General features: G+C 41.8%; 1 protein-coding gene across 3 annotated transcripts in view; it reads right to left on the minus strand.

Moving 5' to 3' along the window:
- Window positions 1–18,658, minus strand: part of METTL24 (methyltransferase like 24) — a 93,886-nt gene that overhangs the window by 46,083 nt on the left and 29,145 nt on the right. For 2 of the 3 annotated variants that reach the window (XM_081294026.1, XM_081294024.1), the window contains 2 exons: window positions 12,532–12,630; window positions 5,384–5,523 (listed from right to left, as the gene is read on the minus strand). In XM_081294026.1, the coding sequence (XP_081150152.1) occupies window positions 5,384–5,508 (125 nt within the window). In that variant the 5' untranslated portion in view covers window positions 5,509–5,523; window positions 12,532–12,630. The remainder of the gene's footprint in view (window positions 1–5,383; window positions 5,524–12,531; window positions 12,631–18,658) is intronic. The other variant, XM_081294025.1, reaches the window with a different exon arrangement.

Here is an 18,658-nt window from a genome sequence, read left to right on the forward strand (position 1 = left end):
TGTTGTGTCTGCCGAAAACTAAAAACTAAAATAAATAAATAAATATTAAAAAGTTCTCTCTCTCTCTCTCTCAAAAAAAAAAAATAAGTTTAAAAAAACTAATACTACATATTTTAAAGAGGAAAAAAACCCCTAAGAGCTATTGAAGAAATAGGAAGGAGGCAACTTGATTTTCAATGGTAGTGTAGAATATCAGAGTAATCACCTTGGCCATCCTTCTCTGATATCACAGAAACAAACAAACAAACAAAAGGATTCCTGGACTCGGTTGTGTGGGTTGTGTACTAAACAATGCTAGGAGGTGCCATTCACTTCAGAATGACCCAGTGATAATTTCCTGGCAGATGGCAGTAAGGCCCTTGGGAGAGGGTTACATTTTCACAAGCTGCACGAAGGTGTTCTTTGACCTAGCTTTGGTTGGTGCTGGCAACCACCTACCACTTTATACCACTGAAGGGTAAAAGGGATGGATTGTGGCACTGTGTCAGGTCCTTGGTCACTCTTTTAAAAATATTCTTCAGACTATTAAAGTGAGTGACTTTTATATTCCCTAGGAATTAAAAACTCAGAGCTTGAACAGATAGGTGCTCAAGACCATTAGCCAGTAGGGAAATACAAATCAAAACCACAGTGAGATACCCCTTTGTGTTCAATAAGATAAAATAATAAGTGTTGGCAAGGATGCGGAGAAAATAGAACCCTCATAGATCACTGGTGAGAATGTAAAATGGTAAACACCCAAGATATGAAAATATGTCCACTCAAAAACTTCTACATGAATGTTCACCTCAATATTCATAATAACCAAAAAGCAGAAAAACCCAAATGTTCATCAGCTGATGAGTGGATAAATAGAAGGTGGTATATCCATACAATGGAGTATTATTCAGACATGAAAAGACATGGAAGTCAGTACATCCACATGGTACAATGTGGATGAACTTTGAAAACATGATGCTAAGTGAAAGAGAACAGTCACTAAAGGTCATATATCCTATGATTCTATTTACATTAATGTCTAGAACAGGTGAATCTACAGAGACAGAAAACAGAGCAGTGTTTAAAACTGAGGGCTGAGGGGTCAGGAGATGGTGGCTGCCAGGGAGATTGGGAGTAACTGCTCTGAGGTATAGGGCTTCTTTTGAGGGATAGTGAAATGTTCTAAAATTTTCTGTAGTGGCTAGAATATCATTGGATTATACACTTTAAATATGTGAATTCTATTTCCATAAAGCTGTTTAAATGTTAAAAAACAGAAACCCAGAGCCGATATAGGGAAAATTTTAAACCCTCATCATTGAAGGGAGAGGGGTTAAAAGAGGTCAGGCAATTACCATTTTCCCAAAGCTTTCAGTACTCATTCTCCAACCCAATAGGAGCCAGAGAATCTGGCCAAAGGATTATCTTAATCTCCACACTGCTAATATTAATGGGGGAGAAATAGGTTTTGCAAAGCATAAATGACCCATAATAGTGTATGAAATATTTTGTAATTATTGATTTTTGTTAAATAACATGGCAGCAAGCGCTAAGATTTCATCCGAAACATATTCTCAATAGGGACATCATCACTTCTAAGGAGGTGAAATGGATTCTGGGGGAATCTTCCTCTCTTTGCATACAGTGCACAGCTATTATAATTTTGCATAGGCAGGTATTCAGTACATCTATGGATTTGCAAGTTCATGGAGGGTGATTAGGGAAAACGATCTAAAAAGAGATTTGGGGTGCCCAATTTTCTGATTCCTCCTTCACATTTACTATGCTAACACCATTCCTGCTGTCTTAATTAAACTACCATAAGACAAAAATGTTTGGCTCTGAAGCTTGTTCACTCTTGAAACGCTTACAGCAACCGGAAGAACCAGATTTTCTATATAAAATATTGGCTCTTATTGCCTAAGCCTGTGTCACTTATGAAATCTTCTGTCTTATGCGAAGAATTTTATGTCTTGCAAACAAATACTACCACCTACCACAGAACTAAAGAAGAGAAGGAGAATGTTTACCCCCGTGCTATCTCAGTTTTTCCCTTTCACATCCAGCTCTACCCCTAAAATATAATCTTTGACATGAAATATCACCTATTTTACATGAAAAGTAAAATAGGTGATATTTCCCACTTTAATCTACCCTCCTCCCCGGCCCTCCCTGCCGGTGCCTGAAATCTCTCCTGCACCAAGGACACCTGAAGACCTGCAGGGAAGACGCCACCTGAGGTTTCCAGGTGCACAACGTTATCCTCCAAATCCATAGCCTCTCCTTATTTCTCTTCCCTTTTCCTTTCCTGTAATATTTACATTTCTTCTCACTCCCTTCCCCTATCTTCACTGGTCAAAGACAAAAAGGGATCCTATTTTAACTTTCAATGGAACACCATCAGAGTTCACTGGACAAAATATCTTTCACATTTTATTCTGGAATAAAACATTTTGACTCCTGGTGAGGAAAATTCACCACCAGAGAGATAGTAGTGGGGACACCTGCTTTAGCTATTGTGGTGGAGGAAAGGGAGATTTAGGGCTACTGGTCTTTGTTTTCTGACTGCTGTGTCCTCCTTCCAGGAAGGTCACCCCTGCATCTTCAGTTTGTCAGGGAATTACTGGGCCCAGCAATGGCGTGTTCTTCTTGCTGCCTCGCCTCGGGGGTTTGCAGCACATACCCCATAGGCAGGGGCCACATGACTCACCACCTGCCCTTCTCACTTTTCATGCAACTGTCCCAACACTCCCAGATGCTGGGATGGAGCCCACATTTCCTGCCACCGCTCTTGATTTTGGGACCACCACTTTGGGTCCAGGTCTTCTCAGCATCAGTTGAGATGACCTCAGCCAGCTATCTGCTGGTGCCGCCAGCATGTAATTCACCTCAACAGGAGGTGCTTTTCTGGATCCTGATCCTAAGTCACAAGCCAATCAACATTATCACTCATGATTCCAGCATCCTTTTTCAGCTATCAAAAATATTTTCTTCGGTTTCCATCAAATATTGACCCTTCTAGTCTATTCATTCCTTTCCTCAGTGGAGTTCAAATGCCCTCATCTGCTCTTAACAAAGTTGACTTTGAATGGTAAAAATTGAAAGAAAAGTAAGAAACTACCTTTTTATCTGTACTAATCTGAAACCTGACTATAGAACCATCTTAATCCCACAGTTTTGAAATATAAGAAAAAAGAAATTTAACGTTTTCCCCTAAAAACAACTTTTCAAGTTTTATTTTACTCAGTGATATGCTTTAAATGAAATTATTCTAGAGTGTAAAATACTAAGTGAAATATAAAGGCATTTCAGAGCAGAAAACAGGACCAAGCTGAGATTTCCAATTTGCATGCAGTACTATGCAATTATTTTTTGACCTACTTTCATACATCTTTAATATGACATAAAATAAACTCTGCTGTCACAACTTCCCATTCTTCCTACAGTCTTAAAGCTGAGCCAGTGGACTCTCAGGAAAAGAGCTCAATTCTAACCATCTGTCTCAGCAGCTCATCATCTAAATCAAGCCTTCAAATTCAATGAAGAGTTTCCCTCCCCAGCCTCCTCCCCTCAGGCCATCCTTTACATGGTAAACATGTATTGAGTGCCTACTGTGTGCCAAGCTCCACCAATAGACACCATCAGTATATCTTCATTTAACCCCATATGTATCCAATATCTCTAAATTCTTTCTGGATCTTTTCTTCTTTTAATCCACCATGACTAGTAATTCTTGTTTGTTATATTTGATAGCAGTTGGGATCCTTTCTGCATCAACACCTTTGGAGAGTCCTCCTCATTACCTTTGTCTGTTCCTAACCCTGACCCCCACCTATGATTCTGGTTATCTGAATGTACACCATAGAGGTAGGTAATAAAAATCAGAAGTGAGGAACAGACATGTGATATTAGTGTCCCAAGTACTTTTTGAAAGGGACTTCAATAGTCTAGCCTGAGAACCTACATATTTCCTACCAAAGAGTCTTTTGGAAAAGGTGTTTTAGCAGAAATAATTTCTTCCTGCCTTTTCTTTTGAGACACATTATTTGTAAGTTCAGAACCATTTATAAACATACCGGTATATTTGATGAAATAGCCTCATTTCTTTATGTTCATGCATTTACAAAAAGCTCTCTAGCCAGGTATGTTGGTGCATACCTGTAAATCCCAGCAGCTTGGGGATTACAGGTGTGCTACACCATATTCGTTCCTTTTCATTCATTTTTCATTCACCATACTCATTGGGAGGCTGAGGCAGGAAGATCATTAATTCAAAGCCAGCCTCAGCAATGTATCGGAGGTCCTAAACAACTTAGCAAGACCCTGTCTCAAAATCAGAAATAAAAAGGACTGGAGGTGTGGCTCAGTGGTTAAGCACCCTTGGGTTCAATTCCTGGTAACAAACAAACAACAACAACACACACACACATAAAAAAAAAAAAAACCTCTCTAAATTCATTTGTACATATAGGTCACTTTCCACCTGAATAACCGAACATCCATCTTTCTATTTTGACAAAATCACATAGTTTTCATAAGAGTCTCCTTTATTTTTTAAAATGCATAAAACTATACTTAGATTTATCATTGGTTGTTATGGTTTGGATCCCTCAAAGACTCATGTGTTGCTGTTCCCAATGAAGTAATGTTCGGAGATAGGGCTTTTAGAACATGACTGGATCATGAGTGCTCTAACCTCATTATTGGATTAATTCCTGTGATTGATTAGTCATTTGAATGAACTATTAGGAAACTACAGGCCACAAGGCATGGTTGGAGGAAGGTCACCGGGGGCGTGCCCCGCAAGGATATTTCTTGTTCCTGGCCCCTTTTCCCACCCACTGTCTACTTCCTGGCCGCCATAACCCAAGCGGCTTTCCTCTGTCATGCCCTTCCATCATGATGTTCTGCCTCAACTCAGGCGCCAAGTAATGGAGCCAGCTGACTGAAACCATGAGCCAAGATGAACTTTTCCTCCTTTAAGTTGTTTATGTCAGATATTTTGGTCACAGCAATGAAAAATTTGGAACCAAACATAAAAATCCAACAGTAGCCATTATTCATCTCGGGTCTCTCAAAACTGTGTATAAAATTTCTAACTCTCTTTTTCTAGCTATATTCATTAATATTCTCTCTAAAGATAGTATAATTCTCACTGGAAAATATTGGTTTTATTAAGAGGATCATCTTGTGCTGCCAGCTTACTACCAGCAAAATGGGAGAGAAAGTGGCCCTGGTGATTTGCCTATGCTCACAGTTTTACAACAGATTAGTCTGAGACAATGGCATATGGCAAAGCATAGCACCTGTATACACTGCAGAGTCAGAATTTTGTGTTGCTGAAAAAGTCATAAATGTCTGCAGGAAAATTTCCTTCTGCTATTTAAAAAAAATAAGTACTTACCCTAAAGAATAGAGGCGGCACTGCTTGTTGCGGATTTGATGAGCTAAGCCAAACCTGTCATCAAGACACACCAACCAGGGCTTCTTTGCAGAGCTGGAGTCGGTAGCCAAGCCGTCTGTACTCATGTGATCACATGAAATCTGTAAGGATTGGAAATCAATATGAATAATTTAAAAATGTTAGATGATAAATGTTAGGTAGAGACTTATTGCTTCCCTGGTCCCTGAAATTCTTAATAGGAGAGTTATGTCCTCCACTTCTCACTATTCCCCTCCCCAGGGAACTACATGGCTGCTGTAAAATGTTCAGAGGAATTTCAATTACATACCAGATAATAAGTAACCTCAAGGAAACTCAGAGCAGGTTTGAAGGGAAGTTAAGAACTGCTGTCGCCATTTGTCTTGAGAGCAAATCAGAAGCAGAGTTGGGAGTGGTGTCAAGAGGCTTTGCAGAGGTCCATTAGTCTTGGAGGGTGGACAGAAGTTGACAGAGAAGCTCAGACCAAGAAGGATTCCAGACACAGAGGACAGTGCAGACAATGTCCCTACTGTGAGGCATGCAATACAACTACAGACACAGACCTCTGAGGGACACTGGCAAGGTTATCTAGTCCTTATTTCAGGCAGATAAGGTGGGGCCACTAAAGTCAGAAAGGCGGCCTGTGTTATCCAAGGTAGACAGTTGATCACAGGTCAAGTGAAATTAATAGGCAGTCCCTGCTGATAAGATGGTATTCTGTGTGATAAGGTGCCCTAATGAGCTTCCTCCTGGGAGAGAAGGGCAAGAGTTCCAGGCAGAAGGCCCTTCCCCCAGCTAACCAAAGCATTTCTTTTAACTCATCCATCAAAATTAGATAAGAAAACCAAAGGCAATGTGGGTGTAAGTCAAGCAGAAGTTAGTCTCAAATTCCAAGTGCACATTAAGCAAATGTACATCATGAGGGATGCTGACTTGTGTTGAGGCCAGTACAGTTTGCATGGCTGAAGCTGTTAGAATGGCCAAGAGATGCACCTTGCTGAGCAGCAGTGTCCCCCTTCCCATTCCTCAAAGCTCTCATAGTTATCACGATGCTCCATGACACAGCAGCTCCTGCTGTCACACCAGAGACAATCAGACCACTCCAGACACAAAGGATACTTTCAGGTTTAATTCATTGGAAAATATAACAGCAAGTGATTTTCTTTAGATGATATTCTAAGCTTGCCTAATCTTTTTATTTGACTGATTTTCCAAAGTTCTAATCTAAGAAAAGCATATCATGGGAAGCCTATTCAACTAGTGCAGCAGCTGCTCTGCTTTTGCTCTATGAGGGCTCTAGCAAAATCATCCTGGAGATATTTATCAGCCATTGTGACAGAATCTTCAACGAGGATTTAGGGATCTCAGAGGAAAGCTGAAAAAGCAAAACGCGAGGTGTTCTTTTTCCCTTTCCACTTCTCTCTCTCCGACAACTGTTTAAAGGGGAAAATACCAATACAAAATGGAATTTAATTTTCTCTCAAGCAACTACTACAGAATACATTTATTAACTGAGTGCATTAGCATCTTAATTTGTGTAATTCATCTTTACTAGTTTCCCATAGAGAAATGGAAATTATGCTTCTGCTTGCCCCCCCTCTTCTTCCCCACTCACCCACCCAAAGGCAGGGAAGTTTGCTAATCTAATTAATCAGAGCTCAATGTGCTAACCGAGCCCTGATCTTCTAGTGGGCACATTACCATGCCCGAAACACGGGCATCTTCATTACTGCTCTGCCCCATGCCCTGCCTCTAGCAGGAAGCTAATTAGCTCATCAGGGCAGTTCTGTGTGACCCCAGGCCATGCCTTTACCACAGGAGACTGAGCCATTGCTCCAGGGCAGCTTCTTGGAGTGGTTTTTTTTTTTTTTTTTTTTTTTTCCTAAAGTGGTAGGATGATTCCCATAGCGATTGTCCTTTGTGGGTGCTTCTCCCTAAGAACCTCCATAATGACAAATAGGATATGGATGTTCACAGGCCTTTATATATAGTTCCCTTCCCCGCACCATCAAAATCTAACCCTAGCCTCTTCCACAGAGTTTCCTAAGGTGTGGTCCACCTGCATCAGAACCACCTGTGAGGTACTTTAAAATGCAGTTTCCTGGGTCCCACTCCACATCTGCCAAAAAGAACCTTTGAGACTGACACCTGGGAACGTGCATTCTAATAGGCTCCCTGGGCTGATTCTTATGCAGACAGTCCTGCAAGGTTACTGGAAGGTTTGGCCTTTTGTAAAATCCAGGGAAATGATCCAAACTGGTCTTACCTTGGCCTTAGTGAATTAAGGCAAGAAGCTATACGTGGGCCAAGGCTTTCATCTGCAAACAACACCTTTCTGACCTCGCCCCTAACAAAGGGCCAACAGGGTAGGTACCAACAATTAGTCAAAGGCCTCCAACTGTCAGGTATGAAGGGTCAAGAAGGCTTCGAGATCGCCCTGCTCCTCCTTTGTCCATGCCAGGCAACTGGATTTTATCTTATTGAAGATAATACTTTTTCTAATTAAGCATTGCTTCTTATTCTAAGATTTCATCTTGCACAGACATATCCCTGTAAAAGAGAGAGATTCTTTTCCATTCAATCACTCTGATAATGTGCCCCCTTCTTTTTCTTAGCTTTAAAATAAAACACAGGGATTATCTAGTTTTAACCATTTAGTAACCATCTCATTGACAGACCTGAGCTTTTGAAAACAACTAGGAGTCCTCCATAAATTCTGCTCCTAAAAATTAATTAAATATTGATTTCTCAAACTTTCTAGTTAAGATTTATGGCCAGGGCTTCAATAAACTCTCTTGCAAGCAAAATAAGTAAGGGCAGCAACTTCAAGCTAAGCTTTAACTCAAGTAATTACATCCTCTGTCTGCCTAATACCCCTTGTAATTTTAGCTATATAAAGAGAATTAGGCGTGGACAAGGGAAAACAAATTCCAGAAAAGAAATTTCTTGATTTTTTTTTTACTTATTTAACTGAAAGGGCTAATTTATTTTCATTTCATTTTGTATCCCAAAAGCTTGAATATAGTATTTTTGCCAACTCATAAGTAGAATGTAGAACCCTTAAATCTGGGGGCTTTTAGCAAGAATCACTTCAACAATCAACTGTATGTTTATATACAGTCCCATTATTTAAAAGGCTCAAGGGTATTGTATTTCTGTTGTTTTTATCCTGGTGTATATGTATGTGTGTGTATGCACATGCAGCAGTAAATATAATAGATGCCATTGCTATGATGTTGTAAAGTTATAGTCTGAATATTCAGAGCCTGAACTGAACTCAGGTTGTCTTTATAAGTATATGTGTAGATAATTACATAAATAGATAAATAATAGAAAGAAAAACAGGTAAACTTTAAAACACATATTTTTTTTTTCTTTTTCTAAGCCACTATGCTTAGATTCATTTTGCACAGCAAGGCTTGCTTCCTGGAGGCATATGGTTTGGGGGTTGCCATAAAAAGCTATATCTGGAGCCTTCCCTCAGAACAGAGCACTGTATTTATGATTTAACCATTTCTTGTTAGCAGCAGACAGTATCATCATTGACTGCAAAACCCCACATATAAATCATTATCTTTTATTTATTATATATATATGTATATATATACATATTATATATATGCCTAATTGGACTGAACTCGATGTTTTACACCTTACACAAATACCACATCCTTTGGTGTTTCATTTAAAAAAAAAATGAAATATTGAGCCTCTGGAAGCTAAGACAGGAGGATTGCAAGTTCAAAGCTAGCCTCAGCAACTTCGCAAGACCCTAAGCAACTTAGCAAGACCCTGTCTCAAATTAAAAATAAAAAAGGGCTGGAGATGTGGCTCGGTGGTTAAGTACCCCTGGGTTCTATCACTGGTACCAAGGAAGGAAGGAAGAAAGGAACCAAGGTCACTACAGTTCACAGTACAGGCCCAGGATCATGTCTATGGCTATCTAATGCTATGCTGTCCTGTGTGCCCTGTGTTTCTATTCCCAAGTTCCCTTGGCCTAGGAAGCCTTCTTCATTCATCTTTCCACCCTCCTGTTGTCATACCTCTCTTGCATGCTAGCTGTTTACCAGTATGTGTGTGTCGGAGGGTGGTATTTAATATTCCAGAGCCTAGCACACTGCTGGCCAGGAGCAGGTGCTCAAATAACCTGCTGCACTGATGCATGGATAAATCAAATCAACAATGAACACATCAAATGCCAGTCCTCACTCTAGAAGTTTGAACATGGATTTGAGGGAATTAATTTTCTTTCTTAATTTTGAAAAGCAGCATAAGAGAATGGGGGTGGAATTCACTTTAAGTACTTTCAGAGACTTTTTTTTTTTCCTAGCCCATTATGACTCACTACTGCTAACTGAATTTTTTTCAGTAACAGTGACTCTAATATTCTGCCAGTTTTACAGAATTTCTTTGTCAAGATGAGCTCTAAATGAGGCATAAGCCACAAAACCAGTCACAAAGCTCTGCATTACATAGGGAAGTGGAGGGAGCGATGGTTAGCAAAAGATTCAGGTAAAGAACCACTTACTGTTATTTCTGATGGCTCCCACCTCCTGGCCTCTTAGTAACCTAGAAGCGCATCAGAGCACAGTACTTTGCCTGGATAAAATGGCTCTTGATTACAAAAACCAGTGTGTGGTCTAGAATCTTATCTCATTCTTTCTAGAGGATAAAAATCCTTCTAGTGAACTTTGAATAAGTTCAGGACATGCTATTTCAAAATATGCCCAGCTGGTATATTGATTACTCCAAGCTGAAATCATTTGAGTAACTGTAACTTCAGCAAGGAGCATTTGGACTGCTTTTCCTACATGCAGCAAGACATAAAGATTCTTTGGGGAAAGATGTCTTTTCCATACCACGGCCAGAAAAGAGTCTTGATCACCAGAGGCTGGTAATTGGGACTGCAATGAAACAGAATAAACAAACTATTTAAGGTAATCCCTATCTTCCACCAGCTTTTGCATCTATTATCACTACCTCTTTTGGAAGCATCCTGAGAATCTACTGCCCTAGTCCAGATATCCATTTATCCTGTCATTCCTTCACAAGTTTATCGTTCTTTATCTTAAAGAAAAAAGCATCATGCTTTGGTCATTTTAGGGGATCTTCTCTTATGAAGATTCACGTGTATATGTAAATTTAATAAAACTTTTATGCTTTTCTCTTATTCATCAGCTCCTATATTAATCGGGATCCTAGAACCAGCTAGAACACAGATTTGAGGGAATTTGTGGGAACCAGAATGCATGTGGGTGGAAGAGATCTAGCTCTTCCTTACAGCGTCAGCAGACAAGTCTCTCTTATTGCACTCATCGAACTGAATAATAAGTATGCACTCATTTATCTGCCTTCACAATTCATTTGTTAGCTCCTTGAGGGTAGAGATTATATTCCCAGGGCCTAATGCAGTTCCTAACATGTTGCAAGTATTCGGAGACCCTTGCTTCATAACAATCCTATTTTCTCTGCACAAGACACAAAATCTCTGCAGAAGATCACAGAACTGGGAGAGACATTAGAACCAATTTAATCCAATCTCTATTTTTTTCAAGCCCAAAAATCAAAGGAAAAGGAAATTGCCCAGGGTTCCAGCATCAGACTACATCACATCAGAGGACATTGCTGCTTTTTTTCCCCCTTGTCTTTTTTTTTTCTCCCCCAGAATTTTTCTTCTTTCAGACCATGGCTCATGAGAGGAATCTGAAATGACCATGGCATGCCTCAAGATCATCTTCTAAGTAAATATGCCTTGTATAAGTTAGTTCAAATGCCTTAAAAAGGGAATTTGGAGTCTTACACTCAGTAAATTAATTTTGGAGGGTGAATCCCATCGTTCTCAAATTCAATTTATAAACTTAACACCTCTCCTCTTTCTCTGAGGCCTTTAAGAGCCTTTTAAAGTCATCATTAAGAAGTCTAGCTTCATATCTTTCATGTAAAGCCAAAGTGTAAAATTAAAATTTCAGTATTTTAATTAAGTCTGCATAAGTCCACCCAATTAACTTGCAGCAGCAAAATAAGGTGAAATTATGTAAAGCATGGGGACTAATTCATCATTCCATCATCCACAATTAATTCCAAAAGCTTCTAATTCCATGTTTGGGTGACAGGTATTAAAATCTCTATGATTGTCTGACTGCATCATAGGAGAAACAGGACTTTCTTTTATCCCTAAACCAGCCTCTCAAAGACCAAGAAATATATTGCTTCCCACGGATGAAAAAAAAGGCTTTACTGACAATGAGGTTCAGGAGGAGGAGAAATGTGCCAAGAGCCAGTGGGATGAAGGAAAGAAAAAGAATCCAGGATCCCCTGGCCTGGGCCACCTCCAGACCCTTGGGAAGTCCCCCGAGTGGGCCTATGCTAGCTCCCTGGCAGTCAGGGTTCTTAAATTACTAGCACTTCATAGTTAAGGGCTAAGTGTCTCTTGGGCGTAGATCTCCTCTTATATCTGCCTTTTTTCCCAGGATCAGGCAACTTGAGAATGGAAACCTCCTGATTAATGTGTCAAGAGCCATAGACTCTCCTTAATGGACAGTCTTTTCGCCTGCTCGGGGCACTGACTCAGCCTGGAGCTAGGCCGGAGCTGCCACTGTGTGTTAAGTCACTAATAAAGGCTGTTGCTCAGTAATGATTTAAAGTGCTCCAAGGAGAGGGAGACTTTGGATTCATTAACTTCTCATCCTTCTGCCTCAAAGACTCCTCTGCTGTCTTGCCTACTGCATCCCTGGCTGCCAGGCATCTGTGGCAGAGAAATGAAAAGGCAAATGCTTCCAAAGGCAAACTGGAGCTCCAGCCTCCAGATGATGGTGTTGTTTTGTGACACACATGACTGCCTACTCACAGGGACGAATCTGTCACTTCAAATGGTTTTCCAAAGCAATCTTCTAAAGTGGATCTTTAAACCACTTTGGGATGAATCATTAGAACATTTCAGGTTGATGAGACTCCTGGAGGAAAGAAGATGCCCGAGCAAAGGAAGGTACCTCATCTTCCTCCAAGAGAGGGGATAAATTTAAGCAGCAACACCTCAGAAATCAGGTCCCTGTCAAGTCGCTCAGAACCTCCCTACCCATCAGGAACTTAGGTTTCAAAGGGGCAATCAATATTTGAGCCTCAAACCCAACCTGGGTAGTGCTGATGTATTGCAGGAACCTCAAGGCTTCTTCATCCAGGGACTGAGCAGGACCCGCCCAAGGCTGGAGCTCTATATGCCACCGGGGACCCTGTGAGAGACAGAGAACATAGTGGGTAAGGAATGAGGAGCCTGGCGGGGTGGGGAAGAGTACCAGATAGGATCAGGCTGTCATGACAAGCACATGTGCACGGAGGCAGCAGGGGATCATCTGTAGCTGCTGCCATTAAGGCCACATCAGTCACCAGGAGATAAATGAAGCCTGAGAAAGCCCAGTAGCAAAGGTAAGCAGAAGACTGCAAGAGCTCTGGGGACTGTCTGAGCTTCTGATAAAAAGCAGACTCCACTTGTCCCTTAACTGCAACTCTATGTTACCTGATGCCAATCCCCATTTGGAAGAAAAAATCCCCAATCTACGATGGTTACCTAAGCTTAGAGCTCCCTAAGGGCTAGTTTTTTGTGTTGACGGTATCCTAAGGCTGGAATCTCATCTTTGTGGGGAACCAACACTCAGGCACTTGGTCATTTTCCTCAGCCCAGGGAGATGGGGTGACACCACCTAGTGGCTGAGCTCATGCACATGGGGGTGAGAACCCAGGAGCTGTCCCCCCCACCCCCGGGACCAGAATTTTGACTTTCTAGTACTAAGACGTGGCCCTCACCTTTTAGCAAAGAATACAAGGTGCTCTCCCACAATTGGTAGTTTGGGATGAGCCCTAGGGCCCCCTTTTGTACCAAGGATAGGTAGATGAAGGACAGGGGTGGGTGGCAGTGGTTTAGTTCCCACAAAAGTGGGAACTCCTCCAGTCGATAGGACACACAGGTGATGATGTCCTTGCTAGACAGAGCCTGAAGCTCCTCACCTGTAGTGGTCACCACCTGGAGACCTCCAGGAGGCTCACTGTGATTCTAAGGGATGAGAGGGTTCAACCTGCAGGCAGGACAGGGTTGTGGGGTCAGGAGATGCTCCAGCAGCTGGCAGGATGGATGTCCAGCATTAGGGACATCTTCAGGGGTCATGGCACTGGGGTTCCTGCAGAGTGGCCACTTAAACCTCCTTTATGATGAGGAGGGGCAAGGGAGGGTTCTGGGGACAAGATAAGGGGAACACTCACATATACACATTGTCCTCTGGGTGGGTGTTATGACAGGAACTGCCTGTACCCAAAAAAGAAACATCTGCACAGCCTGTCAGTACAAATGTGGTTGGTGGCCCATGAAGGGGGTGGCCTAGGTGACTTGAGGTTAAATTGAAAACAAGAAGTCAGGGAGGAGACAGCAGGTTCATCAGTGTGAAGCCAGGTGTCTGGGCTCAGGGAAGAGAAATCCTCTTCCATGTGAGGGTCCAAGATACTTGCAAACATTCTGGAAATGATAAAGTGTTGCCCAGGTTAGGCAGCATTAGACACATGTCATCACAGAGTCCCAGAGCCCACAACCTGTGACCTCTCGGCCTATGCGCCCTTTGTCATGGCTGAGCACCATGCTCTAGATCCAAAGAGCCTCCCTGGCCTCCCGCAGGCTGCCTTTTTCTCAGGGATCCACAGGCAGGACTGACCTCACAGGTGGGTCCCTGTGCAGGCACAGGAGCGCCGTGCTTGGTTTATCTCTCTGCTGATGCTGCCCTAAAATTCTTCATAATTTTTGAACAAGAGGCCCCACTTTCTCATTTTACATTGGGCTCCACAAATTATGTAGCCACTCTGCTCCAAGGGGTAGCTTTACTGGGAGGAGAGCCTTGGCTTTTATCTTTTCTGGCCCTCTGAAGGTTGAAGAGGCAGAGATTGGGGTCAGAGAGAGCAAGAGCTAATGTCTTGGCAGGGTATCTTGTGTTCCAGCCCCTTCATTCTTCTTTCCTTCTCTGAATTAGATGTTGATTACCAATCTCAAACAATATTTATTGAGCCTCAGCCATTTCGTGCCAGGCACTGGTAAATATGTCTGAATAAAACCTGGACCCTTAAAAATAGGCACCCCAGTCAGGAGGGGGAGTCAGATATGTACAAAAGAATTTCAATAAGGAAATTTGAAAACATTCAGGAGAGTCATTCTATTCAGGAAACTCTAGACTTCTGAAAATCACAAATTATAAATACATTTAAACACAAATGCCTCCTCATTTTTTCTTGGTCACATTCTACCCAGCAGGCCACAGCAGTTGTCACAGCAACACAATGTTCCACAGGCCTGTCAGAGTGGGGTCTAAAAGCCTCCCACGTGCTGTCATGGGGCCACTCACAAATGCCCCTAGCATCTGGCCCAGGAGCCTCTTGATGGAAATGATGGAGTTCACATGTCTGGTTTTTCTCTAAATCAGGGGTCAACAAACTTTTTTTCTATCATGGGTCAAATAGCAAATATTTTAAACTTTGCAGGCCATATGGATTCTGTTGCAACCCCTCATCCCCTGTCATAGCTCAAACGCAGCCACAGACAGTAAGTAAACAAATAGTCGGGGCTGTGTTCCAATAAAACTCCATTTATAAAAACAGGCCGCAGACTGGATTTGGCCTGCGAGCTGTAGTTTGCTGACCCCTGCTCCAGTTGATTCTAATTTGGAGGTTGGCTGGCCGAGGAAAGAGCATTTATTTGAAATAATGCAAGGGAGATGGACTGTGATACTTAGATTAAACCAACTTTTTCATCTGGGTGAGTTGGGCAAATATCTGAGTCCCAGCAGGGTACTGGAGACCTGTGAACTGGCTAATTGGGGAGAATTTCACAAAGAGACTACTTACAAAGGGGTGGGCAGGGTTAAGGAAACCAAGAAAGAATAATGCTAGACCTGTGGCTGGTAACCCAAAGAGCCTTTACCTGCTCTGGCGAGAACAATACGGAAAGGGCCTTTCACCAAGGAACGCAGACCAGAGGGAGGCTGTGGTTGGCTCATGCAGTCACCCTCCCAAGGTCAGAGAAGGAGGAGCAGGGTGGAGATTGGACCTGGTTGGGCAAATAGAAGATCTCCTGGGCAGCTTTCTTTGGAAAGAGGAGGTAAATTTGACCAAGGAGTCATTCATTCATTCAGCAGGAATTTGTGCCTTAGGCCAGGCTCTGTGTTATGATTTAATAGAGAACATGGCTGTATTCAGCCAATAAAAATTTTTTATTATGATGATTTTAAATCAAACAGGTTCTAAATACAGGGTCTACTAAATGTCTATCATTCATGTGTTTCAAGTATCAGGTGGCCATAACAATGCGGATTCTCAGTCCTGTATGTCCATCAAACTTCCTGTTTACGCAAGTACAACGGCATCTTAGCAGAAGGTGGCTGGAGGTACCATTATTTTGGATTTGTCTGTCTTTCTGTCCCCAGAAGGCCTGCACTGAAATGTCAAATGGAGTATTACAGTGAGTTGCCATAGAGAAGGGACCTGCTTGCTCCCGAGCCCTTGCAGGGAGGAGAGTTCCTCTACTCTTTTTCAATCCAGTCCTGCTCCCCAAACATCAGACACTGACACAAAAAAGCCTTCCCTTATCACAGACAAATTCCTCAGAGAAGGCAGAGTCCTGTATTTCCAAGGAAAGGAAGCAGCCCCCTTTTTGCTTTGCAAGATCTTATCTGGCCCTTTCTCTAAGGATTGTGCACTGCAAAGCTAGCTGACTTTTTCTAGCAAGGTAAAAGTCTTCGTAACATAGGGAAAAATTATAAACTAAAAAATTGAGATTAAGGAAGTAGAAGTTTCTATATCCAACCAACTCACGTCATGGTGGCTATCTTGCAGATATCTGAGATTCTACTTCCTAAAGGATAAAAAGGTGACCACTGAGTCATTCAGTGAATAGAGATAATGGATCTGACTCAAAGAGACTGCAATGAGCACAGCCAGGAGATTTCTGTGTATTTTTATCATTTGTGATCTCAGCATTAAATTGATTCTCAAAAAAAAAAAAAACCCCAAAAACAACAACAACAAAAAAACTGAGTCTCTCAAGTCATGAAGCTGAATTCCAAGATTTTGCTCCTAATAGATCATACAAAAAAGAAAGCAATTAAAAAAAATACTTCTTTGCCTACCAGCCTACACATATTAATTCAAAACCATAGCCCCAAGCAAAACTTGTGGCATTAAAAAAAATGTTAAAGGAAAAAAGCAGACCTAATCATGACCTAGAAAAGAGAGCCATCTCTGCCTTGTGTAAAAGCTTTCTTCGTCTCAAAATTTGGAAGAACAGCATTCTTCTTCACAGTCAGTTCCCTTACACCCATGAATGATCTCATGCAGCCCGTGAAGAAATTGTCAAACTAAGAATACTGTCATCACCAGCTTTACAAGCAATTTTTATGAAAGTTTTTTTTTTACACTTTTTGGGGGAGGGCATTTAAAAATTAACAATAGAATAAACCGAAAGAAAGCTTCCAATGGTTCATTCCTTTGTGTTTCAATGCTATAGTTCTTTGGGGAGATGAAATTGTGTAAGTGATTTAAATGACCAGTTTCTTTATTGTGGAAGAGAATTGATAGAGTGTTTGGGATAATTTTGATAAAATGTCAATAGTCCCAAATAGATATTGCCACTGTTATCAAGCTCTGAAAGTTTTCAGGATCAGCAGTTTTCCTGTGGGAGAAATATCTAGCAACGGATTCTCTGTGTTATGGTTGTGCCCATGGAGAAGAATGAGGTGGTAAGTTCTTGATTCGAATTAAACAAGATGCTGAGTGTGGGTTGGGTGGATGTTGGGGAAGCCAAGGATTTCTGGAAGAAACAAACCAAAACAGCAAAATAGATTTACTTGGTAATTTTGCTGCAATTTTGTCCTAATTAAGAGCATCTGTTAGTGGGCAGGGAGCAATGACTGCAGGAAATTGTTTATTCCTCTTTAGAAAGAGAAAGGGGTGCTCACAGGAGTTGTTGGGGGAGGGGGAGGCACAAGATGGAGTGAGTGCAGCTCACGCCTTCCCCCTCTGCTTCCTCAGACAGCCCTGCTTCAAAAAGAGCAGGGGTCAGTTTTGTGTTGTTGCTTAAAATTCAGGAACTTTGTCAAAAATCTCATAAAAATAAAAAGAAGCTCAGTTTCAGTTCTGGGTCAGAGGTGCAAGCTCCCTTCTACCCCACATCTCCTGCTGAATGCAGCAATAAAACCTGGATGGAATGCAAGGAACACTTATTTGAGGAATCTGAAAAGTAAACATAAGGAGACAGATTAGAGAAGAAGACCAGAATTCTGAGTACCCTGGAGCCAGCAGTGAGTTCACCATTATTTTTCCCTCTGGTACACTCAAGGTGGCCCTGCAGGGGCAGAGGCACAGGCCCATACCGAAAGCCCCAGAGCAGCCCTTTAGTTCAGAATTGGGGAGACGGGGTGGGAGGCAGCTTCTTTTTTTAATTATTATTATTAGTTGTTCAAAACATCACATAGTTCTTGACATATCATATTTCATACATTTGATTCAAGTAGGTTATGAACTCCCATTTTTACCCTGTATACAGATTGCAGAATCACATGGGTTACACAGCTTCTAATGTTCAGAGAAACTGGGGAATGTTCCCATTTCCTCCCTTTTCTCCATTCTTGCATCCCAACCCCTGGGCTCTGAAGAAAAGCCATCTTCCTGTCTCATCTGAAGCTGTGACCCCAGAGGATGGCATAAAGCCTGCTTTCTCTCTCTCCTCTCAGAGCTTAGCCTTGGGCTCAGCCACAAGTACAGGAAGTGTGTAGGAAAGCATGGGCAGAGCAGGGGCACCTAAAAAGCCCAAATCTGTCCAGAGGTTCAGAGATTGCAGGGATCTTGATAATACTGGGGCAATTCAGAAGAGCTCAGGGAAGTAACCCCACAAAGTGACTCATAAAGAGCTGTGCTTCCCCTAGAACTGTACATGCATAGATCTGACCCTGGCCAGTATTTCAGACTTTAAGAACTGAGCTAATATGGAACCAACCTAGGCGCCCTTCAACAGATGAATGGATAAAGAAAATGTGATATATATATATACATATACACACACACAAAGGAATATTACTCAGCCATTAGATGGATGGAACTGGAGACCATCATCCTAAGTGAATTAAGCCAATCCCAGAAAACCAAAGGCTGAATGTTCTCTCTAGTATATGGTGCTAACACACAATAAGGGGAGGGGAAAGAAAGAATAGAAGTTCATTGGATTAGACAAAG

Source organism: Spermophilus citellus (genome assembly GCF_964194105.1).
Source record: "Spermophilus citellus genome assembly, chromosome: 5".
Lineage (NCBI taxonomy): Eukaryota > Metazoa > Chordata > Mammalia > Rodentia > Sciuridae > Spermophilus > Spermophilus citellus.